Genomic DNA, 27,927 nt, shown 5'->3' on the forward strand with positions numbered 1-27,927 from the left:
AGTCATTCAGTAACAAAACAAGTGTCTCTCTTATGAGTAAATAATTGAATCATTGCCTCAACCAATTTTGTTCAAACAACTGATTTATTCAGGGATGAAAATAAGCACCTGTGAGTGAATCATAGAATCATTCACTCAAACAATTAGTTCTAAGCACACTTACAGTTAATTCAGCTGTGGACTTTTTTGGAACTACCTTCATTTAGCAGAACAAAAAAAATCTATGTTTCCATATATTAACTACTGGATAACTGAAAAGTACAAAAACAATGTCATATTTTCGTACTGTTGGTCTAAATATCAGTATTGCTGTTCTGATATTCCAAACAGAATCTCTCATGCTAATGTGATATTGCTTAAAGGGTTACTCCACTGCAAAATGAAAATTTTGTCATTAATCAGTTACCCCTGTGTCGTTCCAAACCCGTAAAAGCTTCGTTCGTCCTTGGAACACAATTTAAGATATTTTGGATGAAAATCGGGAGGCTTGAGAATGTCCCATAGACTGCTAAATAAATAACAGTGTCAAGGTCCAGGAAAGTATGAAAAGCATCATCAGAATAGTCCATCTGCCATCAGTGATTCAACCGTAACGTTATGAGACGACAAGAATACTTTTTGTACATGAAGAAAACAAAAATAAAGACTTTATTCAACAATTCCTCTCCTCTGTGTCTCTCCAAATCAGCATAGCGCTGTTTTGGCAGTTCTGAGCAATATGCAGATGCCGTACGCTCTGCCGTGTCAGCCACAATGTGCCAATGCGCTGTTTGCTTTCAAACCAAAGCGTAAATACACGTAAAAAACATATTCTTGTGGCGCCGTTTGCGTACTAGTCAGATTTGTCAAAATGGCACTATGCACAAATAAAGAGTATCCCTTTAAACTATTTATATGTTGTGTGCAAAATAATCTATTTAGTCAAAATACACAAATAATTTCAAATGGCCGTCAGTGGAAAAAAATGCTTTTGAGATACAGAAATCAAGCATACCATTAATTCTGGAAGGTCACGTGAGTTAAGCTTGCAGCAGCTGACTCTCAGTCAATCCATGTCTACCTATAGGAATATAATGCCTATTACGGCAATCCTATATAAGGTCTATTCAGTATTATTCAGAAGCTTTATCAGGAGCTTGCTCAGGAGCAACTTACCCTCCTCCATCCCCAACTCCTCCTTTCGTCACAGTCAGGACTTGGCTTTCTAATATTCCTCATTGAATCAGACTCTTTTTTTTAATCTTTAATAATGTAGTTACATTAAAATGTCACTAAGAACATTTATGATATCTGCATTTGGTTCTGTCCTGTTTACCCTGGGTTTTTTTTTTTTTTTTTTGCTGCTCTCTTTGCTCATTCATGACAGGCTGCATGGAAGAGCAGGGAGCTTTTACCCAAAAGAGAACCATACCTCCAACCCAAACTGTTTGCAAAGTATCAATCATTTTGACGATTGTGGTCCTGACAGAAGTGTAGTTATGGCATCTACAAGCAGGGGTTGACGGTGCTATACTAACTTGAACCCCTTGGTATTTTCAAACAGTGATGAATAATAACTTTCAGTGATTGCCATGTAGCTCATTCAAACAAGCTTTTTAAACCAGCTTCACTAAGGATAATTAACTAATGGTTTCCGTTTTCACACCAGCTAATTCACCAAGTGGCAGCCGATAGAAGGTTCATGCTATCCTGTCTCCCTGCCTTGTAATATGGATTATCACACAGGCTGCATGAAATGCCTCCTGACAGTTAAATGGTTGCCATGCCAGCGAAATGTGGCGTGCTTATTTACATCCAGTACCTTAAACATTATCCCAGGTTCCATTTTTAGCATGCCCCATATTCCTCCTGCCAGAACCACTGGAGGAAGAGAAGGGAATGAAATGATTATAAGCTGCATTTACTTGGTATTGTACCTTATCTTCTGTCATATAGTAAACAAATGTAATGACTCCTGCAAACCCCATTATAGTAGATTTAATTGTCATGCATTCTGTGATGTGACATGCAACAAAGCCACACTTATAGGCTGATGTGCAAGTCCTTTCCTATCAGATCTTTGACTTTTCTGAAATTGAATTTCCTTTGCTTATGCTCTTCCTCTCAAAGCAGGGCATCTGTGCACAAAGAGTGATCTGAATCTTAAGAAAGTCTCTGCATTGCCAGTTGGGTTAAAGCACTGACCTTGACTTCTCAAAATTGCACAAGAGCAGAGAAAAAAATCCAAAATACACATTCCCCCTCTCCTCTCTCTTTAAAACTCAGAAAAATATCAACAACACTGCACTCTCTATATTTTGGTTTCTTCTCTTTTTGACTCCTAACTCACATGTCACTATAATTTGGATATTGGTGCACTTTTGCACCGATGACCATGTCAAATTCAAGTGGAAACTGTGATGCATGTCATACTATCCGCTTATGTACTGAAACAGTTCCTTATTGTTTTAAGATTCTTTCTGAATAGCGCCTGGGGTTTGCATTTGAAAGCCCTATCATTTACACACAGAATCACAATGAGACAATGAGCAGCAGAAGCTGTAATCCTTTGATTTCAAATATAAAATGAAATACATATAAACAAACTCCTACATATAAACCAACTCAATTCATACCAAACAAACTAAATAAACGCACACACACATATACAGTATACACATATACACACACACACACACACACACATATACACACACACACACACACACACATATATCTATATATATATATATATACCTGCATATATATATATATATATGAATATGTTTATTTCTTTTAATTTTGATGATTATAACTGACAACTAAGGAAAATCCCAAATTCAGTATCTCAGAAAATTAGTATATTACTTAAAACCAATACAAATAAAGGATTTTTAGAAATCTTGGCCAACTGAAAAGTATGAACATGAAAAGTATGAGCATGTACAGCACTCAATACTTTGTTGGGGCTCCTTTTGCCTGAATTACTGCAGCAATGCGGTGTGGGCATGGAGTCGATCAGTCTGTGGCACTGCTCAGGTGTTATGAGAGCCCAGGTTGCTCTGATAGTGGCCTTCAGCTCTTCTGCATTCTTGGGTCTGGCATATCGCATCTTTTCTATGGGGTTAAGGTCAGGCGAGTTTGCTGGCCAGTTAAAAACAGGGATACCATGGTCCTTAAACCAGGTACTGGTAGCTTTGGCACTGTGTGCAGGTGCCAAGTCCTGTTGGAAAATGAAATCTGCATCTCCATAAAGTTGGTCAGCAGCAGGAAGCATGGAGAGCTCTAAAACTTCCTGGTATACAGCTGCGTTGACCTTGGACCTCAGAAAACACAGTGGACCAACACCAGCAGATGACATGGCCCCCCAAACCATCACTGACTGTGGAAACTTTACACAGGACCTCAAGCAACGTGGATTGTTTGCTTCTCCTCTCTTCCTCCAGACTCTGGGACCCTGATTTCAAAACAAAATACAAAATTCACACTCATCATATAACACAAGAGTGGCTTGACAAGGAATGCGACAGCTCCTTTTTGTCTTTAGCCCAGGTGAGACGCTTCTGACGCTGTCTGTTGTTCAAGAGTGGCTTGACAAGGAATGCGACAGCTGAAACCCATGTCTTGCATACGTCTGTGCGTAATGGTTCTTGAAGCACTGACTCCAGCTGCAGTCCACTCTTTGTGAATCTCCCCCACATTTTTAAATGGGTTTTGGTTCACAATCCTCTCCAGGGTGCTTTTATCCCTATTGCTTGTACACTTTTTTCTACCACATCTTTTCCTTCCCTTCGCCTCTCTATTAATGTGCTTGGACACAGAGCTCTGTAAACAGCCAGCCTCTTTTGCAATGACCTTTTGTGTCTTGCCCTCCTTGTGCAAGGTGTCAAGGGTCGTCTTTTGGACAACTGTCAAGTCAGCAGTCTTCCCCATGATTGTGTAGCCTACAGAACTAGACTGAGAGACCATTTAAAGGCCTTTGCAGGTGTTTTGAGTTAATTAGCTGATTAGAGTGTGGCATTCTTGTGTAACACAATATATACACAAGTATATATGTGTATATATATATATATATATATATATATATATATAAAGATTTGGAGTGAAAGGTGCTACCACATATTAAAGTTTCACTTTTTGAATGGAATTAGTAAAATAAATCAACTTTTTGATGATATTCTAATTACATGACCACCACCTTTATATATATATAACTAATTTAATAATTAGTAACTAATTTAATATAAATGTATATATAATTTGTATCTGTATGTTTACATTATGTAGAAATAATCAGCCATAAATGAAAATATTTTAAAATAATTACATTTTTGATACTGCTTAATTTTGATGGTTCAAGTATAGATTTACTATGATGATAAAGTTTAAAAAATCATTCTAATTTTATGAGAATAGGGATGTTCACACCTATACATAACTATAAGAATAAAAACAAAGAGGAAAAAGATTTTTATAAAAAACAATTCTAGCTGATGAACGATAAAACGATTCAACTCGAGCTTGAGCATTTAAAACCACAGACGTCAAAACTGTGCGTAAACTTTGAATAAATAGAACATTACCATGCATTGGTGTCGGTGCTAATAGTTATCTTTATAGTTATCGTTCTTGGTATGAACTGCCCTTAACTCAGCCTTCAGCTGTTCACAGTGCTAAACTCTCTGCTGTTCAATAATGGGTGGGAGTTTCCCTTTAAAAGATTTTATTGGAATGTGTTGTTGCCGTCCTGCTGGTAGGGGAAGGCGTTGTCCTGCGTGCTGGATTACAATAATATTAAAATTAGAGGAAAGCTCATTTTCTTTGGAGAGCAGCTGAGATGAATGAATAAGTATAGTGCTTTTGGGACCTCTGCTTTACGTACCTCTGGCTGTCGTTCAGGCCATTTGTACTTCACATTTGTCTGTTTCTCTGCTCTCTGACCAAATGTCTCTTTCTGTTCTTGTATTTGATTCTATCTCTCTGTCCATTTGTTTGTTCAGCTGTTCAGTATGAAGTTCTGCTTAAGCGAGGGTTGACCCTAATATAAAACTGCCCTGAAAAACAAAAATATTTAGTTGATTCATGGTGTGGCTTTCTTCTTTACCTGTTTCATAAGGTTTATTATCCAACCTCCCTTCGATTTTGTCTTTTTCTCTTCTGATAATTTTGGCTCTTTGTTTTCAAACAAATATTTGGTTTATTTTAAGGGTACTTTTTGTATAATATATGAAATGAAAGCATTCAAGTCAAGTCAGTAATAGATTAAAAGGGTCATATGATGCAATTAAAATTTTTCCTTTCTCTTTGGAGTGTTACAAGCTCTTGGTACATAAAGAAGATCTGTAAAGTTTTAAAGACTAAGGTCTCAAATCCAAGGAGATATTCTTTATAAAACGGCTAATTCTAACATGCCCCCACATGTCTACGTCACGATGTGGGAAGATTTGCATAACACCGCCCAAATGTTCACGAAAAGAAAGAAGGCGTAACTTTTATTCTCTCTGTTGCCGCCGGGTACGCTGTGTGTTTCATTGTGAAAGTGAAGCTACATTGTTTGGCCTTCCAAAAGAGGACACAACTAGAAATCGGTCCCCCCCCCCCCCCCCCCCCCCCCCCCCCCCCCCCCCCCCCCCCCCCCCCCCCCCCCCCCCAACTAGAAATCGGTGGTTAAGTTGTATTTACAAACACTTTTCCGGAACAGTTCAACCCAAATATTACAAATATTACCATCACAATTTAAGAATAACCAACAATGCCACCTTCAAGATTATACAAAAATGACAAATTCCTTTTGAAGTCTTCCTACTTTACAAGGACAGTCTGGCACTTCTGACTCACAGTCTGTAAGTACGTTTTCATATTTGAAGAATTTGTCACTGATGATTCAAACGCGAGTTTTTCAGCAGTATAGAGTAGCATTTGTTGTTTGTTGTTTCTCCAGACATGTTTTTATGTTTACACAGCGCAATACGCAATGCAACACGTAAAAAGATAGTATAAGTCATTATAATCAGTAATTATGTCCCCACTGGATGCAACAAATGTCTCGCGTATAATGGGTTTTACTGGTTTTGTCTTGTCGCGCCAGGACACACGGCATCACAGTATGGTAAGAGGTGTAACATTCCCATTACACGCTTGATGTATTCAGTCAATCACAACACACTGGATAGCTGGCCAATCAGAGCAAACCTCGCTTTTCAGAATGATGAGCTTTGTAAAAATCTAAGAAATTCAGAAAACAGAGAAACAAAAAAAAAACAAAAATTTACATTAACCTTAAAAACCATAAACACCTTAAAACACATTCAAATACACAAAAAAAAATGAAAATTTACATATGACCCCTTTAATCAGTTGTCTTTGATAATCCAAGAATTTGTTACATCATTTACTTTTTACATCTGTTGATGTCATTTCATTAATGAAAATAAACTTAGGTACAACTGGTGAAAGATTTGTGGTCAGTTGCATGCATATTCTGTAAGTTACTAACCTAAAATGATTAGTTTTCTTTTGTAGTGCATTTGTTCACAAAAAATAAGCATCCAATCTGTATTACCATACTGAACTGCAAAGAGAAAACTGCCTTTATATATGTTAATATAAACAGAAGATTTAGACTTCAGATCAACAATTTCTCGTTTTGTCTTTTCTTATTTATGTTACATATTTTAAAATGCAAAACAGATTGATAACATTGCCCACTAACGGGTAATTCTCCATAACTGACTGTGTTTTTTCTTCTAAAAGATTTTAAAGCCCTTGAATTATACTGCCTGTTTTGTTTTAAGGGACATACCAAAGCTGAAGCCTTTACAACCCTCAGGGCCCCAATCACAAAAAAAGCACTGTTGTACTCAGTCTTAATGCACAACATGTGATAGAAGCTGTGGTCCTTGTCCAGTTCTAAATCTTTATGTAATAGAATATGTAACAGATTTCACTGAAAGCTGCCATCATGATCAGCATTTCCATTGGCTGCACCAGTTTGTTGGCATCCACAGCAGCTGCTAGTTCCCTCTCATGGTCAGAAGAGATCATAACAAATCTTTGCACATTTGCACCTCACTTTACATTCACATTTATGGCAGGCTTTTATTTTTATTTTTTATTTTATTCATTTATAAAGTACCAAAAAAGGTTTTTGTATAACATATGTATGTTTACCTATATTAATAATTATATGTATATGTATATGTGTATATTTATCTATATATGTATATATATACTGAATATATCTTACAGGAAAAACAAACTTAAAAAACTAACTGAAATATGTACTAAAATTACTAAATATAAAATTAAAATAAAATAAAGTAAATGAATGGAAATAAAAAGCAAATTATATATAAATGAAACTAAATTAAATAAATTAGTCTTAAACTAAAATGGAAACTGAAAATATAAAAATAAAACCTAATTTAAAATATCAATAAATACTATAACTTCTATGTGTATGTATTGCCACAGGGTGATAAAGGTGGAGAGAGGGTTCTGCAGAAGAAATGGACAACCTTTCTGAAAGCCCAGCTCCTGTGTTCACTGCCTGACGATGGGTTCCCTTTCAACATCATCCAGGACATGTTTGTACTGACCCCCAGCAAGGAGGCCTGGAAGAGTACTGTGTTTTATGGAGTCTTCACCTCACAATGGTAATGTATTAGCCTACACTATATCACCTGAAAACCCATTTAGCATACATATAATATAGTGTTGTGGCTATGTTTGTGTTCCTTTGTAAACTTAAACCTTTTAGAAAAAGAAGAAATTCGTCTTTTAGTTCTGTTATTGAAACCTGCCTGGCACTCAACCAGACTGCTTTTGTGGTGCTTAGCGTAGGAGTTGTGGGTATTGATTGAGTGCATTAACATAGGGGATAAAGATACAGGACAGGCAGGAGATGTCAGCGAGACTGCAGATGCTTAGAATAGCCTCCCTCTTGTGTCCGCCTACGCACCTGTTATGTCTGAGGTTAAATTAAATGTTTTTTGCATTTTGTGTGCAATCAGATTTTTGAGCTACTGTTACTGTCTTAAAGGTGTGTGTCTGTGAGGTTGTTATTTTATGGTGTGGTCATCTGTGTTTGGCGATTATGCATATGCAGATGGATTGTAATGAATGTTGTGCTTGTGTGTGCAGGTACAAAGGTGCGTCAGGCAGCTCAGCTGTATGTGCGTTCACCATGGACCAGGTCGAAGAGGCGTTTAATGGACGTTACCGGGAAGTTAATCGCGAGACGCAGCAGTGGTACACCTACAACCATCCAGTACCAGAACCCAGACCTGGAGCGGTAGGTTTTGTGTTTTCTTCAAAAACTGGATGGAGTGCAACAGAACAGAACATAGGGACTTTAGATTTGTTTTAAAATCCTAAAAAATGCAATGTTTAATGGTTACTTCACTCAAAAATTATATTTACTCACCCTCATGTCATTTCAAACAAGAGAAGATATTTTGAAGAATTTTGGTAACTAAACAGTTTCCGTTCCCATTGAGTTCCAGTGTATGGACAAAACATACATTGTAAGTCAATGGTAACTGAAAGAAACACGGGTTTGAAACAAATGAGAATGAGTACTTGATGACAGAAATATACATTTTTGGGTGAAAGGCAAGAAATACTGAAAAGCAGCACTAGACGCAGCACAATGGCCAGAAACAGGGTTGTGCAAAATTCAGAACTGAAGAACTGACTCTTTATCAGTTCATGAGTGTGAATTTGAATCGAATTGGTCACACCCCACAGGAAGTGAAAGTGGAATTGGAATTTGAATGACAGAAAGAGTGATTTACTGACCTGCAATTCAAAGAAATAAATAACATACATTCTGGGAAATTAAGTGTTGCTCTAGTCCTCATATATATATATATATATATATATTTTAAATACAATATTAATTAATTATTAAATATATACACAAAATTAAAATAGAAAATAAATATAATAATACGTTAAAAATAAAAAAAATTATGTGCACAGATAAATCATTTCTAATAAACACTGCATAAAAAATAAGAATTGTCAATTTTGATTTCATTGTGACTTGTATATAGAACATCTTGTATACTGGTGATCGGTTGTAATGAGAATTTTACATGCAAGTTCTAGCTACCAAGTTTAAATCTCAGACAGCATCTAGAAAAAAGCTTGTTCGACCGTGAGTTCAGTACAAGATCTTTTCAAACACATTTTGACATTGGTGTTTGTGTTGAAAGTTACATTGATTTTGGCTGCCACTCCCCAAAAATCACTGATTGCAGTTAGAAAACGAGCGAAAGAGGCAATTTCTATAGTGTTTCTGATGTGTCTTTTTCCATCTTCCTGCAGTGCATCACTAACACGGCCCGTGCCCAGGGGATCTCCTCCTCCCTGCACATGCCTGATAAAGTGCTGAACTTTGTGAAGGACCACTTCCTCATGGATAGCGTGATCCGCAGCCAGCCTCTGCTGCTCAAACGAAATGTGCGCTACACGCAGCTCGCTGTGCACCGAGTACAGGCTCTCCACAAGACATACGATGTGCTCTTCATCGGCACAGGTGAGGTCTTAGACCACCATACACGCATGTTAAGCAATCTGAGTAAATCTAGACTAGGCTTGACCTAATACAGTCTCAGTTAAACAGTGCCAGGTCAAGATCAGGAGGAAAATGGAAACACCGGAGCAAATCTGTTTTTATATTAATATTCCTGCATTAAAGCCATTTAACATTCTTGTCCCAATTCCCATTCGGATTTAACTACAAGGAATTTTAGACTTAGGAAATCAAACCTTAATATCAAGCAACATGACTTTATCTGTTACTTTAGACATTCAAGCAGGTGTTTAATTACATGCTGAGTGCGGGGATAAAGGGGTAAATCACCTAAAAATGAAAATTCTATTACTATTTACTCATCCTTAAGTTGTTCCAAACATGTATGTGTTTCTTTCTTTTGCTGAAAGCAAAAGAAGTTCTTTTAAAGAATGTGGGTAACCAGACAGTACATCATTTACATCAGTACATCAGAACATCATTTAGGTGATTCATGTAATTCATAATTATTGTGATGACAATAGCATTTTTCTGTCTTGAAAAAATCTAAAAAAATGCCCACCCAGGTTATCTGCCATCCCACCCTTCTATAGCGGTCAAGAACCGGCCCTGATAGTTAATGATAAACTATGCCATGATTTTGTGTGTGTGTGTGTGTGTGTGTGTGTGTGTGTGTGTGTGTGTGTGTGTGTGTGTGTGTGTGTGTGTGTGTGTGTGTGTGTGTAAAAATCTTACCTGTTTCATTTATGTATGATTGACAAATATGCATCACATAAAGTTCATTAGTTTCTGTTCAAATTGTGTAATCCAAATAGATGGACATTTTCTAAGCGATTCAAATGCATAAATCTCAAATTTAGGCCTAAATATTGCTTGTGTTGGGTCTTGGTGGAGAATTTGCTAAATAATGAATATCCCTTATTGCGGCAATCCATTGACTCATTGTCTAATCTTGTTTTGGTTTCGTAGTTAGCTTCATTTACCAGTAAGTTAGGATAATTTTCCCATTTTCTTACTAAAGCCACTTCCCACTTGTCACAACTTGCAGTATACTTAATGTTATGCTACCTGTTAACAAAATGGCCCAGGCTCTCAAGTACATAATCTCACATCACTTGTGTTATGTTTCAGATGATGGCAGAATTCACAAAGCCATCAACGTTAAGGACAAGATGTATATCATTGAAGAGCTGGTGATTTTCCCCGAGCCTCAGTCTGTACAACACATCGAACTGGATGATGAGAAGGTACTTTATTTTACTCTTAAACTCATCCTATTTGCATTTGTTATGCACACTGGAGAACATGATACATTAGTGAAATGACAGCGCGGCAGGTAAAGGGACCCTTCAGCCACTGAGATAGTGAGGCCTGGAAGGGAGATAATTGCATCCCTATTTCCTCTCTGAGGAACTGTGAACAGATGGGAAACAAACAGCGTCTGCTCTGTTTGTATACTACTCAGTCTATTCTTCAGCTCTATTTGTTACACCATAAGAACTACTTTAAAAAGGCTCATTACCTCAGTGCAATTATCATGTATTAGCATTTACTGTATGCATACCGAGCGTCTTTCTACACTGGATCTATCTGTAGATAGGTTGTCCTAAGGAGTGGACGTCCTGAAAGGTGTCTTATTTCTGTTGTGTTTGCATTTCCAACAGGGGCTGTTGTTTGTGTCCAGCTATTCTGGGCTGGTTGAAATCCCTCTTGCCAACTGCTCCAACTACCAGAGCTGTGGAGAGTGTGTGCTGTCTAGAGATCCTTACTGTGCCTGGACAGGGAAGCAGTGTTCAAATATCAAACATGCGCCAACTAAGAGGTTAGTACATTTCCATTACTTGCTCTAGCATCTGACTGTTGTACTTCAATCCTTATAATAAGTTTAAACCTGTATTAAAACACAAATTTAAACCATTATCATATAGATTTGTTTCACAAAACACAAATGAATGAGTACTTTGGTACACTGTGGTGTAACCATAAAGTAAAAAAAAAAACATTTTTAAAATATTTTCCTGAAGGCCTGTTCACACCAAGGATGATAACAAGAAAGATAATGATATAGTTCTAAAAATCGTTCAGAATATTAAAGAATGATAGAGTCCACACCACAGTTATAATGATAAAGGCATAGAGAAACGATATCGTTGGAATCACTTTCAGAATGATTTCTTTCCAGCTGATAAATGATAAAAATATTTACAGCCAATCAGAACAAATTATACCATAAACAACTTTAGACGCTACTATAGTTATCTTTATAGTTATTCCAGGTGTTAGTTATTCCTGGTGTGGAACGGGTGTATACTTATTTTCAAAAAACGTTTTATAATTATGATTGTTTATTCATAAGCACAAAAAAAAAAAAAACTTTTTAAAATATCATGATTGTTTATTCATAAGCATCATTTTTTTACATTTTACAACCTGGGCTAAATTTGTCTGACATATTATCTGATATTTTAAGAAACTTGTTGAGCTTGACACACATTCATGAGGGTTTGCAGGGATGCTCTCTATGACATAATTTCCTGTTCTTTGTTTTTTTCATATATTAACAATATTTTAACAAAACTGATTTACTGGTTTTTACTGGTTTCTTTCCATATAATTGTATTATTATTAAGTATTATTGGCAAAGCTGAACTTTTAGCAGCCATTACTTCAGTCTTCAGTGTCACATGATACTTCAGAAATCTTTATAATACTGATTTGGTACGTAGGAAACATTTCTTATTATTATCAATATTGAAAACAGTTTTTGCTTCTCAATAACCACGATACATTTTCAGGATTCTTAGAATAGAAACTTCAAAAGTACAGCATTTATTTGAATTAGAAATCTTCTGTAACATTAAAAATGTTTTGCTGTCACTTTTTATCAATTTAATGTGTCCTTTCTGAAGATTAGGTGTTAAAAAAAAAAAAGAAAAAAACGCACCAACCCCAGACTTGAAAAGATGAATTGAGTTTTCGTCTTACCCGTGCTCTTTTCTTTATAGTCAGTGGCAACAAGATGTAGATGACGCCAACACTGCAGTGTGCAAAATGACAATTGCTAGCCCCCGTTCTGCAAAACCAACTCCACCACGTGAGTAACAGCCATGCTTTACAATACCTAAGCCCCATATGAATCAATATTTAAAGAACTTATTTCCAACAAACCACAAAGTGCTGTAGAGTGCATGAGGTTAAGACAAGCTGTTACGGTTACAAAAGCACTGTGGCATGTGGCATGACCAAACGCATTTACATAGCGCCTCCGACAACCCGCTCTGATAGACTGTAAGTAATTGAAGTGGTTGCATGGTGGTTTTGCTAATATATGAGATAAATATTTGATTTATTAGTAACTAATAAGACCATCTAACCCACAGGTGTTCCATCATGCCATGTGGTACAAATACCAGCCAACACATTTACAGTTCTTCCCTGCAAGCTGCGATCCAACTTGGCTGAGAGGCGATGGGAGTACAGTCATACCGCCGAGCGTTTTGTCTACCCTAGTCCTGACGGCGGGCTGGTGGTTGTAGCCCAAGTGGACAGGGAGGAGATCTACCAATGTTGGTCAGAAGAAGGTGGCTACCGACAACTTCTGGCCAATTATTGTGTCAAAGTAGAGCACGAAAGCACCACCCTGACTGGACATTCCCGAACACAGTTGGTACCCCGAGGTGAAGCGATTATTCTGCCTGGGGAAACATGGTCGCCGCAAAAAACCAAAACATACTGGAATGAGCTGATTGTTGTGTGTGCCTTACTCGTGTTTTCCCTGGTGGTCCTTTCGCTGTTCATGGTATACAGGAACCGAGACAGGATGAAGTCCATGCTGAAGGAAAGCGAGTGCCCCAACATGCAACAGAAGAAACCGCGAATTCCAGGGAAGCACACGGAAAGCCTTCCATTAAATGGCAACAACATCCCGCCCTCTGTGTCTGACCACAAAGGCTACCAGACGCTCAATGATAACTACATCTGCAGCACTCCCACCCATGAATGCTCCTCACCCGAGAACAGCAAAAGCTTCTCAGAATCCGAAAAGAGACCTTTGAACTTAAAAGAGAGCCACGTTGAGATCTCGCCGACTTGTCCACGCCCTCGAGTGCGACTGGGCTCGCAGATCAAAGACTCGATCGTTTAAGTATGTTTGGGATGACTGTTAAAAAAAAGTGGCCTCTGAACTGAACAGCACCAAGTGAGGGACAGACTGAAAATGACTGGAAACGTACCATCACTGGGTTTTATTTTGCACTTTGTCTCCTCTCATTTTGTCTTGGTGATCTGTTCACATTTCTCAGTCACTGCCAAGTTTGTGAAGCACCTAGAGCCACGCTGAACGGGACGCAAGGCCTAGAGTACACTTTGAAAAATAATAGTGGGCATTGCGAGACACGCCGATCCGGCCGTCCCATCCGGTCCGTCCAAAAATGTCTGGTGGCATCTGTGTGAAAGCAATACGATGCCCTCAGGGTTCACTAACCTGTCATGCTCCTATCTCATCCCCCAGTCTGCCACGTAGAGTTGGTCGTCCTGAGAACGAGAAAACGAAAATTCTAACTTTAGTCTACAGTAGAGTCTCTGCCAAACATAGTGCCTGACGTGAGATGATTAGCTGACATTTCAACACAATATAAGGCGTAGTGGTGCATCAAAAGCTTTGATGATATATGCAAAACGTTTGTGCAGTATATCATCACAACCTCAGCACATAGCAGGCATACTATGCAAATCACATAAAGAAGAAGCATGTTGTCGAGAGCTAACAAACAGCACACAGCTGTCCTAGTACAATAAGTGATGCCACGACCTCAGTATTCTACACCGCTTCTCAGAGGTACACATGTTAAAGTATGCATGTAAGGCATATAAAGAGCCCACCGTGGGGTTTCAGTGTCTAGAAAACTCCAAAGAAGGAATGTTAGCAATACTATGAGTATGTCCAAGGCACAAATTACATTCTGAAGAAGTAGGAATTTGAATAACTCTATGTTCCTTATACCCCCAACCAAAATCAGTTTCTACCAATGATAGACCATTTAAACCAGTGGTTCTCAGCCTTTTTGACTCCAAAGCCCCCCATAGGCCAGACCATCATTTGAGGATCCTATGACTTTTCCACTTGTTTGTGATTTACTAGATAAGGTAAAATAATTTTTACTCCAAATTTTTACTTGATAAATTATATTCATTAGAATAATTCCCATGGAGTACATGACTTTTCCAGGTCTAGAAATCTAAAAAGCTTAATTCTCATGTATCTTAGTTTTTGGAATTCTGGTGCATCAAAGACAAAAAGCGGGGGGTGAATTGAATAGAAATAACATGATTGTTTGTTTGTTTTACTTATTTTTATGTTTAATTTGTCTTATTGTTAATTGTTTGAAGTAATTTCGAGGCCCCTGTTGAGAACCACGGATTTAAAGTGATAGTTCATGCAAAAATGAAAATTCTGCCATCTTTTACTCCCCCCTCCAAATGTCAAATGGAAATCAATGGTTTCCAGTGTTTTTTTGGACTCCACTTGGAAAAACAGCAGAAACATTCTTCAAAATACAGTTTGAATCTCTATTTGTGTTCCACAGAAGAAAGAATGTCACACAGGTTTAGAATAGCATGAAAGTGAGTAAATTATGACAGAATTTTCAATTGCAGCTGAACTATCCTTTGAAGTAGTGCATAATACAGTAAATGGAATTGACCAACTGTCTTTTGAGATTGTTTACTGATTCAAATTGGCTGTTGTGCCAAAAGATTTTAGTGAACCATTTCAGATCTCCTTGGATTTGTCAAGAGCTCTGTTCTCTTGACTCAAAAGTGTACTTTGTTTAGATTAAAGACGTTTATTTCCATGTTCTAAATTCGAATGATGAATTTGCAATCGGACAGAATGAAAACTTGTGGCTAAGACTTTACATGCCAAATTTGCGGTAAGCTATGACATCTATGCTCCCGAAGAGCGTAAAGTGACCAGCAGATTTTTTTTCCATGAAAAAGTGCCATGTTCACTGTAACACCTTAAGTCAAAGCAGGCTAACAGATGTTTTTGGGTGGGAGCAATGACATATAGGTATATAAAACAGTCCGCTATAAATCGTAAACTGCTAAGAGTGTCATACTGGATCGAATTAAAAAATAAATAAAAAATAAAGTACAGTACTTGGTTGCTGCAAAGCAATGGGGATGGAAACAACAAAACAAGACACAAATGTAAGTTACTAGTATAGAATCAACATAAGGGTCCATGTAAAAATGTATATTAACAACACACACACACAAAATATTTTTTTTAAATGTCTATTTCCAGTATCAACATATTTCCAGAAAAATTCCCAAAGACAAGCATTGTATACTGCACCACCCAAATGTGTAATATTTGATTGCCATTGATCTTTAAAGATCACACAGACATCTGTATTGTGAATATAGTTATGTATTGATTGAAAGTGTTCCAAAATTATTCTTTCAATAGAAAAATTGTCTTATTTAAATTTGTGCTGAATGTTTGAAAACAGGACATTTACTTTTACATGATCTGATGGACAATGACTTTGATCACAAAGTTGTATAATTGTATTTGTAAGGGGAGGTAGTGAACGGCTTTTAAGTTTTATTTTTTTTTTTTAACCAGAATGCATTACAATTCTTTTTATTCTCTCTCTCTCTCTCTTCTCCTCTCTCCGTCTCCATCTCTCTCTCTCTCTCGCTCTCTCTCTCTCTCTTCTCTCTCTCTCTCTCTCTCTCTCTCTCTCTCTCTCTCTCTCTCTCTCTCTATTGTATTTGCACAGAATGTGGAAATGGTTCAAATGAAAGTGTCTGGGAATGAATATTCTCTTGACATTGCTGTAGCAAGTACCGATTGAATTTTGTTAATGCCTCCGAGCTAGATTTTGTGACTCAAAGGGTATGCGGGAAAGCAAATGTAATATTGTAGCCTTTTTGTGACTCAAACACGTGTGCAAAAAGCATGTCTGCTCTGGTGGACTACACAGTAGAATTATCTAGTACATGTAAAGTCGCAAACCACTGTATATTGAATGGTTGTCTGTGCAACAGTCCACTGCAAGGGTATGTCTCCACTGCCCTAATTAATATCTACAGAGGTCCCCTAATATATATATATTCACACACACAAAACACTTACAGACTATATTTAAAGCACAAAAAAGAGAAAAAAAAACTATGTATTTGTAAAAATGATATAACTGCTTTACATATACTCAGACCTCTGTTTGAAAATCACATTCAAAATATCATGCAAACATCATTTAAAATGTAAGCAAATTTGCTTATGTTTTTCAGTACATCACAATTTACAGAGTAGACAATGTGAAAACTTCACTGTACATCAGCTGCTACCTACAAGCAGTAGATTTAGTCACATATAAATTGTCATATAGTCACATATTTCAGTGCTGAACTGACTCAGACATAAGAGTTACTGGACTGTAGCAGTCTGCTACACTCTTCAGTGCTCAGATACATTCTTTATATTGGTGCACAAAGATGCTCTGACCTATTGTAAGTTAATGTCTTGTAAACTTTAATGTAAAGGTGTATTTGTACATTTTGCTGCCAATGTAAAGAAAAAAAATCTGTTGTGAAATGTATTTTTTGTATTATACATTACTGTTTTGTTGTTTTTATTATATTGTACATAAAAGCACTTTAATTTTAATTTTTTAAATAAAAGAAATAAAACCACTGATTCTTACTGATTCAACAATATTTGCGTCAGTTATTGTTACATTTTTGAAACTTGCAGTGGCATAGAACTATTACAGTGGCATTAAACTGTTACACACACTGTTGGTCAAATGTTTGGAATAATTAAGATTTTTATTTTATTTTTATTTTTGTTAAAGGAGTCCTATATTGCAGGGCTGCATTTATTTAATGAATAGTAAAAACAGTAATATTGTGAATTATTATTATTGGTATTTAAATAACTGTTTTCTATTTTAATACATTTTAAAATGTTATTTATTCCAGTGATGGCAAAGCAGAATTTTCAGCAGCCATTACTTAATTCTTCAGTGTCATATGATCTTTAGGAAATCATCCATTTAGTGCTCAATTATTAACAATCATCTTTATTAATGTTGAAATCAGTTTTTGCTGCTTAATATTTTTGTAGAAATTGATACAGTTTTTTCAGGATTTTTTGATAAATAGAAAGTTCAAAATAGAAGTTCAAATGTATTTATTTGATATACAAACATAAATGTTTTTACTGTGACTTTTGATCAATTTAAAGTGTCCTTGCAGAATAAAAGTTTTTTTACTTACTCCAAAGTTTTTTTGTTTTTTTTTTGTTTTTTTTTTTAGCACCAAATAATGATTTCTAAAGGATCTTGACACTGAAGACTGGAGAAATGGCTGCTGAAAATTCAGCTTTGCATCACAGAAATGAATTGCATATTTTTCAAATAAAAGTTATTTAAATTGTAACAATATTAATGTAATAATATTACTGTTTTTACTGGAATTTTTTTTTTTTTCTGCCTTGGTGAGCATAAGATACTTTTTAAAAGATTATAAATATTCCAAACTTTTGAGCAGTTGTGTGTGTTGTTCAGGTACAGGTTGTACAGTATAAAAATCATTATGTCTATGGAATATCTCTATAAAGCATGGAAACCCAACGTGTGTATGTGTGTGTGTGTGTACCTACTTAACCATATTTTGGGGACAAATTTTACCCAAAAGTCAGCAAAACCTGACAAAATCACCATTTGGGGACGTCCTCATTTGTAAAAGTGGTATAAAAATAAAGGTTGTTTTTTTTTTTTTTTTTTTTAATTGTAAAAAAAAAAATGCAGAAAGTTTTCTGTGATGTTTATTGCCAAGCACTGCATGTATGCGTGTACGAGGAATTTGTCTTGATAAATATATAGCCTACCAGTACCACTCAAGGGGCCAGCTAAGAATTTTTTATACAAATTATTAGGTTTCATAGGTTCTCTTTTTTTCTCACTATAGCACCTCAATAGAGCTTTGTGCCGTCTGCTCACAGGCACTCTTCATTTTGCTGTTATAATGCTTCCATCATGTGGCCATTGTTGGTATTCGACTCTGTCATTCTTGCTTATTGTTCACTAGCCGCAATGGTTGTATTTATCTTGTTTCTTTCAGGTTACATCAAGTGACAAACAGTAGGTGACATAGTTACATAAATACGAAGCTCATATCCAGCTATGGTAACGTAAATAATAAGGTTCCTCTCAGTTAATGTGCGTATGTGTCAAAGTAAATGACGCAGGCTAAGAGTTAACATGACTAAATCTTGTAAACGCTTGAGTTAGTCCAAGACTTAGGCCTAGGTGCGGTGCACTGTTTGCACAATGACACAGCCAAAGAGAGATGAGGAAAAACATATAATATAGACATACATTCAGAAAGAATGCCTTTAGGATATTTGTTTACTTTTTTAGTTTACTTTCGAATATGTGTAAAGTAATTTCTTTACTTTTATTATGGTAATCTGTGTGCAGTTCGGGGAAAATATCTTTGAATTGTATGGAAGATGAGTGTACAGCTAACAATATGTGGCGTGAACATTACCAAACAAAGGCAGGCAAATGCCCTTCAGCAGATAAAGATGTCTGATAGGCCTGATATCTTTTAAATAATTTTATTATAGTCGTTACTTAATTCATATGGAACAATTCTATTCGAAAAAGACCTCGAGGCGCAGTGAAATCCGGCAGTAGTCTACACAAGACTCTCTGAAAAGCAATAAAGACTAACATTATAAGTTCATTATTATCTTTTCCTTGCATTTATTTTTTTTATTCTTCCCCTTATTATTCATTATTATACTATACAATTGAATTCCTTTTTAATTAAAAGAAAACACGAATAAAATGACATCACAAATGTGGTTTAGTCTTATCCCAGTCTGTGGCGCGTTTCCCAAAGGCAATTAATTGTCGCAAATTCCGTCGTTGCCAAGTTGGGTAACAATGCATTTGGGAAACGCACCCCTGGTCAGGGTGGTCCTCTGGCTGTTTTCTTTTTTTTTCTTTGCTAGTTTTAGTCGGCTAGACCAAAATGTGGGCTGGTTCTCAGATTGTTGTACACTTTACAGCACGCCTACCTCCATCACTATCCAATGACACACTACCTTGAGTTCAACTTGTTACAAGGCGAGATAATGAGCGATCATCCAATCATGCCTTTATCTAACCTGCCTCTGGTTTCAGCGTGAAGTTTCTGCGCACCTGTTGGTGATGTAGCTACGTGTTAGATCACGAATCTTTAGCGATCATTCCTCTTCACACTTTAGTCTTCTTATCACTTTTTTTTAATCACTTTTTACCACGTTTTCGGAGCGTTATCGTTGTACACAGGTGTATTTTGGATAACCGTTTGTTTATCCTCGTCTAGAGAAAATATGAACCAAACTGACCTTCGGAGACTTTTTGCAGTGTGTGATGGGGATAAATCAGGAAGAGTGGAATACGAGGACTTCACCAGTGTTTGCCGAGAGCTTAATGTGCCTGCGGACGAGATCAGGACTTTATTCAACAAGTTTGATCTGGACGGGGACGGATTCATTAATTTCAACGATTTTTCGTCAAGCTTTCAGGAAGTTTCCGAAGCCCTCAATTTGGCTTTGTTGGGAAACAGTTTGCAAGTTCAGAGAAGCGCTTGGGATGAGTTTGAAAACGCATTAGACGGAGATGTGGCCTTTTATTTGGGAAGGTATGCTTAAATTTTAGTTCACATTTACTGACAAAAGAGAAGCCAGTGTACATGGAGTAATAATTATAATAATAATAATAATAAGGATTTCCGAGACGATAATCTAGTTTAAATATACTTTTATAATAGATTATTAGGCCTACGTTTTTAAATAATTTTTATGAAGTTATCAAACATTTTCAAGGTTTTTTTAATGTCATTTATTTTTGTCATGAATATCGAATTTTCTCAGGGTTACTGAATTTGTAAGCTTACCTTTATGAAAAAATGTCGAATCAAGCTCCTTAAAATTAAATGTATGTTTGTGTTTGTTTGCTTAACCATGTTTTTGGTACTGCTTTAAAACATGTTTATATGCGTGTACAAAATGTTATGCCAACCTTTTTCATCAAATTCAGACTTTTATCCCTGTCCCGTTTATAAGGATGGTTTCCCCACTAAAACATTTCTGACCTTAAACAAAAACATCAAAATGATTTTTCAGAAATGTTTGTCTATTTATGTATTATTGTTAAATTCATGCCAATATCTGCCTAACTAGATTTTTTTTTTATCCAGCCATGCATATACTTTTATTGTTTTTGTGTATGTGTGTTTGCAGGCAGTGGGATGAATTGAGGGAGCTGTATGAACAGATCCACTCCACATCAGATGAGCTGGTACTGCAGCAATATGAGGATCTCATCAAGGCTCTTGTGGCTGAGAGCAAAGAGAACAGGATGGAGAGTGAACAACTTGAGACTAGTCTACGAAGGTGAGGAGCATTTCCAGGATTCAGCTGGGATGCTGTGGTGAATCACTATTTACAACAGCTGGTATGGCTCTTTCAGATTGTCTTGACTAGCTGAGATGATGGACAAAAATTGCACCTTGATATAATGTCATGCACCTTTATATCTTTGAAAGAACAAAGACAAAGAATTAAGGCAATTTCAATGGCAAAATTAATTTTTCAAAGGTGCTTTATGTAGGATTGACACCGAGTGGTTGAACTAGGTATTGTAGTCCAAAATCAAAATACTGGTGAGGGTTTTTTCCACCCAGCCCCTCCTCCTCAGACTTGATGCACAGGCAGGTTGCCAGATTGGGGACACCAACAGGAATGTGCGCACTTGATGATGAATGAAATTAAATACGCTGTGTTATTCGCCAACTGGCAACCCGGGATGCCGAAATCCAGTAGGGTAAACTGCCATTGGGCAGGTTTCACAAACCAAAACAGTCAGAGACCGACATTCCGGCCGGAATGCACATTTTCAAAGGAGAATAACTGACTGTAGCATTGTTTTTCAGATAAACAGGTGTTAACTTGGCATGTTTCTTAAATATCTGCAAACATATTATGGTATTTTTATATTTTAATAGAGTCAAAAACACATACAGCACCTTTAAAATAAATAATCTGATAATTAAAATGCTTAAAGTTGTCATTTTGCAGCTTCCTTCGACGTTTTCAGGATTTCTAGTGCGATTGAGACTATTACAGAATTGAATACAATATTGCAGTATGTACAAAAAGATTGTAGTGTTCAATTTCAGATTAATGAATCCTCTAATATAATTGTGAATTTCCTATATAGTACATTGTATGGTGGACAGGAGAACTGGCCTGTTTTTTCTGTCAAGGAAGTGTTTTCTTTTTCTGTTTTAAGTGTTTAATGGATTCAGGTATAAAGCTTTCATTGTTGAAATGAAAAGTTCTGCCATTTCTTAGGAAAGAGGAAATTGAAAATTAGGCTAGAGTTACTAAACTTGTCATTGTCATTACATCTCTTAAAACTTTGTGTTTCTGTAGGTATGGATACTGTTTGAGTGGTCTTTTTTTAGTGAGAGATATTCCAGGCCTTTTACTGTGTGCTTAAAGCTGTTTTTCACCTCAGGTCCACCTTACAAAGTTACGGCTTCTCAAGAGCCCTACCTTCATTCCTCTTTTCCCTTTCGTCAGAGGTTTGCTCTACTGTACGATAAGACAGTGTAGCTTAAAGGAGTATTTCATCTCTCCAGTAGTAGCTCCTCAGGGAACATTTCTTTTGAGATCTGGATGTAGGTGCACTTGGATGCATTAAAGGGTATCCTAAGACCAAGGCTGGTTGTTTCAAACTGCTTTCTGGATAAAACGACATTAAAGTTGCTGTTTGGTTCTGAAAAGCTATGCCTTTTGCTTTTTGATGTCGACAGGACAGAGGAACTGACCAGCGGTCAGTTAGTGGAGATGGAGGAGGACTTGCAGCAGCAACTGGCCCGCACAGAAGAAAGGGTCCGGGAAGAGGTGAGAAGTCAGACAAGTTTGATGTTCAGTGATTTATAATTATGAATTGGCACACTTGTGTAGATTTGAGTATTAAAAATTAGGATTAATGCAAAAGTAGGCAATACGTTTCTGCATCTCTTGATAATATACAAATACATGTTTAAGTACTACAGATCCTTGTGTATTTAATTATATAGTTTTTAATACTATATAGCCCATTTATACATTTATCAGTTTTTTGTTGTTGTAATTTTAGCAGTTTCCAAGACATTACCATTTTTCATTTACTTTTCATATATATGTATGTATATATGTGTATGTATATGTGTATATTTAGATATATATATATATATATATATATATATATATATATGTATATATGTATGTGTGTATATGTGTGTATATGTGTGTGTGTATATATAATATATAATATATATATTTATATATATGTGTATATATATATATGTATTATGTATTATAATATATATATATATATATATATATTTATATATTATATATATATATATATATATATATATATATAGTATATATATACTATATATATATATATTATTTAGTCTATTTTAGAATTATTTTAGGTTTTTCAATTATCAAACTTTTTAATTTTTTAATTTTAGTATTTAGTCTATTTTAGTAGTTAAAAATAACACTGATACCAAGACGGTTTAACATGCTTAAACATACACATTTACATGCGTGCATGTATTCATACACAAGTTAAATGTGTCATTATGTATGTAATTGTCTTGGTAAATGAAAAGATGGATTTCAGGTTCAGCTTTTTACTCCGTGGTTCACCTTTATTCTTGTAGCCCAGTGAGATGTCTTTAACAGGAAGGCCAGCCTGACTCTGTGTGCACAAAGACTTCTCTATGAGAGCTAGTAAATGCCTCTTTATTAGGCCTGTGGATATAAGGAAAACACTCTTCTTGGGTTTCATGCATACAGGAGCAAAAGAAATTGGACGAATCCATTGCTATGCTCCAAGTCAAGCATGAGAATGAACTGGCAGATCTGCACACAACAATAGAGAGGCTCACAAAGGTGAAAGAATGATGTGGGATTCTTATTTTAATGTCTTTGCTTGTGGGTTTGTCTTTATTTTTGTTATTTTCATTGTGCTGCTTACATCGTCTCAAATTTTAGCAATATCAAGAGGAGTTGAAATTAAACAGCCCCAGGGAAGATGACATCAAATTGAGAGCACAGATTGGAGATCTGATGCAGGTATGAATCTGATATTCCTTTACCACATGCAGTGCCCTTTAAATTATTTGAACAGAAGGGGAAAGTCTGGTAAAGTGCCGATATTTTTAATTTTTTTATTTTTTTTTAAACTTAAAAGGATAGTTTATCCAAAAATGAAAATTCTCCCCTAAAGGTATACCAGAATTGTATGACTGACTTCTGTGGATCCAAGGTAATTTATCTGGAGATGTGTCTGGGGTCCAGTGCTTTGTTCCCAAAATTCTTCAAGATTTCAAGTTTTGCGGCAGACGTGAAACTATCACAAAGACCAATATTGCAACTTCTAATGTGGCACGCAATACTTTTCAACTAAAAACAGAAAACTTTAAGTTTTGGGCATTCATTAACATGACCTCAGTGTTTTGGGGGGCTGAAAATGTAAACTTTTGAAAATGGGCAAATTTGTGAAAACTGTGATGTTGTGTGTATTGTGTGTTCAGTCTGTAGGTTTTGTGTGCAGCAAGGTGAGCTGAAAGATTCATGTTTGTGTGGGAATTGGGAAAAAATAGCCTATAGTGCAACAGGACTGAAAAATCTATATAGATCTCTATCTGTGGGATTCTGTGGGCAGGAACGGGAAGAAATAACTTTAGTTGGAGCGGCACTGAAAAATCGATCCCGTGGAGACCTCTAATTGGCACTCTTGCAATGCAAATTGAAACATTTGTGATCTTATCAGCTTTCATTTGTGTTCCTCCACAGGAGAATGAGGAGCTGAGAAGTTCTCTAATGAAAGCCCAGATAAACGTCTCCATTCTCCAGGTTGAGTTGGACAAGTTGAAGAATGCCTTCACTGACCAGAAACTCCAACACGAGAGGTGAGAACACTGATGCTTGAATTAATTTAAGCTGTTTGTGTGAATGCGAATGCTGCCATTGGTTCTTAAACACAGCCTCCTCCAATGTGACTTGAGAAGTGATTTAAGAAAAACAGCTTCATGTGATTTCTTTTTCTTCTCAGAGAAAGCGATGACCTTAAGAAGATGGTGATGGAGTACCAGTCTTATTCCAACCAAATAGAATCCCTCCAGTAAGTCAATTCAGTCATTCACTGTAAGAGTCAAATGAATCACAATATTCTAATAATGACATCTCTTCACATCAGGGAAATGAACAAAACCTTGTATGACAGCAATGATGGGTTACGCTCTGCACTGAGCCAGGATAATGCCTCTATGAAAAGACGGGTAGCTATTTCATTGGTTTTTATTAAGTTGGAACTGCATTCATTGCAGCCGTGATCAAACATTTGAATTTCCATTGTACAGAAATACACCATTGTTTCTGGAATTCATTTTCATGTACACCATAATCCTCATTAAAATGTCTGCTCTTCTGTAGCTCTCACCAAAAAATGAAGTTCCTCCTAGGAAGATTAAACCACTTCGACAGAGTACAATGAATCAGAGCGGGTAATTATACCCTTAATTGTTTACTCTGTATTTGTTGCAGTTGTACCTTGACAGAAAAATATACAGAGTAAAAGTTCAAGATTATTTCTTGTTAAGGCCTGTATATATTATTTTGTTTTATTTTACTAATGAAGAGGACACTATGGCCCTAGTGAAGTTCTGGGCTGATAAATATTTGGATAGTGGCGTGTCCATTCAGACAGACACCGAGCCGATGTCAAGCAGCAATTATTGCAGTGACGACAGCCATAATTCAGTGGAGACCATGCATCATAGTTACTCTTTTATTCCATCTGAGTTGGAGGTAAGGCTTAAGTTTTCACAATTTACAGGTGTATATCTGTATAATTCATTGCTGGGTTAAATAACTAATGTCTCGTAGGTGTCAGAGGAGAAGTCTGAAGTTTTGGGAACTGTAGCTCGTAGCACATCTGGCTCAATATCCTCCTCTCTTCGGCGGCGGTTGTCTGCTTTTCCTGTCAAGGTAGTTCTTGGAACTCTTATTTACTAACTAGGTATTCTAGAAACTATAAATGCCAAAGTAGTTTTTGAGAAAAGTGAAAAGCTTTGACCAGTAGCCTGCTTTTTTTTTTTTTTTTTTTTTTTTTTTTTTTTTTTTTTTTTATTTAATCACAGGCATACATTTAAAATTAATGTTTAACTAGTTAATAACTAGCTTTTGCAAGCACAAATATTTTTAGGGGTATAAAATGATTATTGCGAGGATGGATGGGGAAAAAATTTAATAATCATTTAGTACGAGTAGTTATCTAGTAAATGGCGAACAGCTGGAAAAGTTGACACACTTGGAGTCAACAAGGTTGAAAACCACTGTGATAGACTGCATCTTTACAATTGTTCTCTATAGCAAATTGAAGAAGACTTGCATGACGCTGAAGATCTTGCTCCAGTGTACCGTCTGGTGTTGGCTGGGGATGCCGGGTCAGGAAAATCCAGCTTTTTACTACGATTGTGTCTCAATGAATTTAGAGGAGATATACAAACCACTCTTGGTGAGAAAATACAATAGTGCCATTTTTGAATGTGCTTTGTTGCCATATGAATACAAATTGTTCAAAGTTCATTCTTACAGGTGTTGATTTTCAAATCAAGAAGATGCTTGTAGATGGAGAGAAAACAAACCTTCAGATCTGGGACACTGCTGGACAGGAAAGGTACAGTTATATGCTGCACTTAGGAACCAAGTGTAGACGAGTTTTGCTTAAATTCTTGATTATGGATGTTAACTTGCATATTAATCTTCATTAGAGGTATCATGCTTTGCTTTTATAGAAAATGATCCCTTTTGTTGTATTCATACACTAACGTTCACATTTTGGAGTTTAAAAAAAAAAAGTTTCTTGAACCCCAAATCAGCATATTAGAATGATTTCTGAAAGATCATGTGACAATGACGACTGGAGTAATGGAGTAAAACTTTTGAACAAATAAATGTGCAGCCTAGGTGAGCATAAACTTTTTTTTTTTTTTTTTTTCCCCAAAAAACAACCCCAAACATTTGAATTATAGTGTAGACAGCTATGACCGTCTCAAGAGTCTTGCTAAATAAATAGTTTTCGATTGTTCAATGTACATGATGTATCATGTTGCTACAGACAGAAATATGCAGGTTTTAAACCTTTGATTTAAAATTTAAATTTCCAATGAACAACAAACAACATAACACAACTAAAAGAAATGTATTTTTTTTTTTTTTTTTTTCATTTGTCTCTTGAAAAGATGCAGTAAAAACGGCAATATTGTGAAATATTAAAAGTGTGTTGGCATTAATTTAAAGGTTAACATTAACATAAAGGTATACAAACTAGTTTCTTTTCCACAGGTTCCGCAGCATCGCCAAGTCATATTTTCGCAAAGCACATGGAGTGCTACTGTTGTACGATGTCACATCTGAGAGCAGTTTCCTGAATGTTCGTGAATGGGTGGAGCAGATTCGGGTACAGTGACATATTTTAGTGGTTTGGTTTTCTTTATCATTTGTAGACGGAATCCTGTAACCTTTCCCCTTACAGGAGTCAACAGATGAGGACATCCCAATGTGTATAATAGGGAACAAGGTAGATTTGAGGGCAGAGAGGCCAGAGGGAAGCTGTGTGAGTGCGTTCCATGGGGAAAAGCTTGCTATGGTGAGTCTGGGTCTGTGTGGGAGTAATGTAATAACTATCATGTCAGTCCTAATTTGCTGTACATTATAGGCTTATAACGCCCTGTTCTGCGAAGCAAGTGCTAAAGAGGGGACAAATGTCATTGAGGCAGTTTTACATTTAGCAAGGTAAGATATGATGCCAGTTCTTGCTTATTCTAACATGCATGAAGTGGGTTCAGGCTTTGAATGTCTTCAAATTACCACAGAGAAGTCAAGAAACATGCAAAACTGGGGCGGAGGTCAGAGTCACAGGTTAAGCTGAGTTGCCTTAAACGGAAGAAGATGCTGAGCAACTGCTGTGGAGTCTAAGTCATGCGGAGATCTGTTTTATTTTATTTTATTTTTAAGTGCTTTTTAAAAAACTTTAATCCTTTGTTAATTTATTTTTTCCCACATAGTCACTTAAGCAGTTTTTATACATTTTTGGATGTTTCATGTGTCCTTGGTGTTTTTAGGCACACTGATCAAATGTGTACTTTTACATTTGCCTACAAATGATCAAATTTCACTTCAGGGTTCAGTGTTTTATTTAAATATTTATTTTTTTATTTGTCATAATTAAATTACTATTGTGTTGAAGGATGTTCATGTAAATGTTTCTAAT

The 27,927-nt window shown here is 36.3% G+C and overlaps 2 protein-coding genes across 3 annotated transcripts in view; both read left to right on the top strand.

Moving 5' to 3' along the window:
• LOC109108854 (semaphorin-4B-like) overlaps nt 1-15,498 on the top strand; it is a 53,712-nt gene extending 38,214 nt beyond the window's left edge. Inside the window, exons 9-15 of the mRNA XM_042775175.1 lie at nt 7,453-7,634; nt 8,122-8,272; nt 9,310-9,520; nt 10,649-10,764; nt 11,182-11,339; nt 12,523-12,611; nt 12,898-15,498. Coding sequence (XP_042631109.1) covers nt 7,453-7,634; nt 8,122-8,272; nt 9,310-9,520; nt 10,649-10,764; nt 11,182-11,339; nt 12,523-12,611; nt 12,898-13,661 — 1,671 coding nt within the window. The 3' untranslated portion in view covers nt 13,662-15,498. The remainder of the gene's footprint in view (nt 1-7,452; nt 7,635-8,121; nt 8,273-9,309; nt 9,521-10,648; nt 10,765-11,181; nt 11,340-12,522; nt 12,612-12,897) is intronic.
• A 4,219-nt stretch (nt 15,499-19,717) lies between these two features.
• Nucleotides 19,718-27,919, top strand: LOC109108869 (ras and EF-hand domain-containing protein-like). 2 transcript variants are annotated; one of them, XM_019121979.2, is made up of 17 exons: nt 19,718-20,224; nt 20,826-20,978; nt 22,403-22,493; nt 23,445-23,540; nt 23,643-23,723; nt 24,447-24,562; nt 24,706-24,774; nt 24,850-24,931; nt 25,086-25,156; nt 25,277-25,460; nt 25,539-25,640; nt 26,025-26,169; nt 26,250-26,331; nt 27,000-27,114; nt 27,190-27,303; nt 27,373-27,449; nt 27,530-27,919. In XM_019121979.2, the coding sequence occupies exons 1-17, from the start codon at nt 19,914-19,916 to the stop codon at nt 27,630-27,632; spliced, it is 1,992 nt and encodes a 663-aa protein (XP_018977524.1). In that variant the 5' UTR covers nt 19,718-19,913; the 3' UTR covers nt 27,633-27,919. The 2 variants fall into 2 exon arrangements, with proteins under 2 accessions (XP_018977524.1, XP_042631110.1); XM_042775176.1 differs by lacking the exons at nt 27,373-27,449; nt 27,530-27,919 and having other exon boundaries at nt 26,270-26,331.
• The last annotated feature ends 8 nt before the right edge of the window (nt 27,920-27,927 follow it).

This window comes from Cyprinus carpio, chromosome A18 (assembly GCF_018340385.1).
Source record: "Cyprinus carpio isolate SPL01 chromosome A18, ASM1834038v1, whole genome shotgun sequence".
Taxonomy (NCBI): Eukaryota; Metazoa; Chordata; class Actinopteri; order Cypriniformes; family Cyprinidae; genus Cyprinus; species Cyprinus carpio.

Coding starts and splice junctions, on each gene's coding strand:
- LOC109108869 (XM_019121979.2), top strand. CDS start 19,914: ATGAACCAAACTGACCTTCGGAGACTTTTTGCAGTGTGTGATGGGGAT. Junction 23,724..24,446: donor AGATTGGAGATCTGATGCAG/GTATGAATCTGA, acceptor GTTCCTCCACAG/GAGAATGAGGAGCTGAGAAG. Junction 24,932..25,085: donor ATGCCTCTATGAAAAGACGG/GTAGCTATTTCA, acceptor GCTCTTCTGTAG/CTCTCACCAAAAAATGAAGT.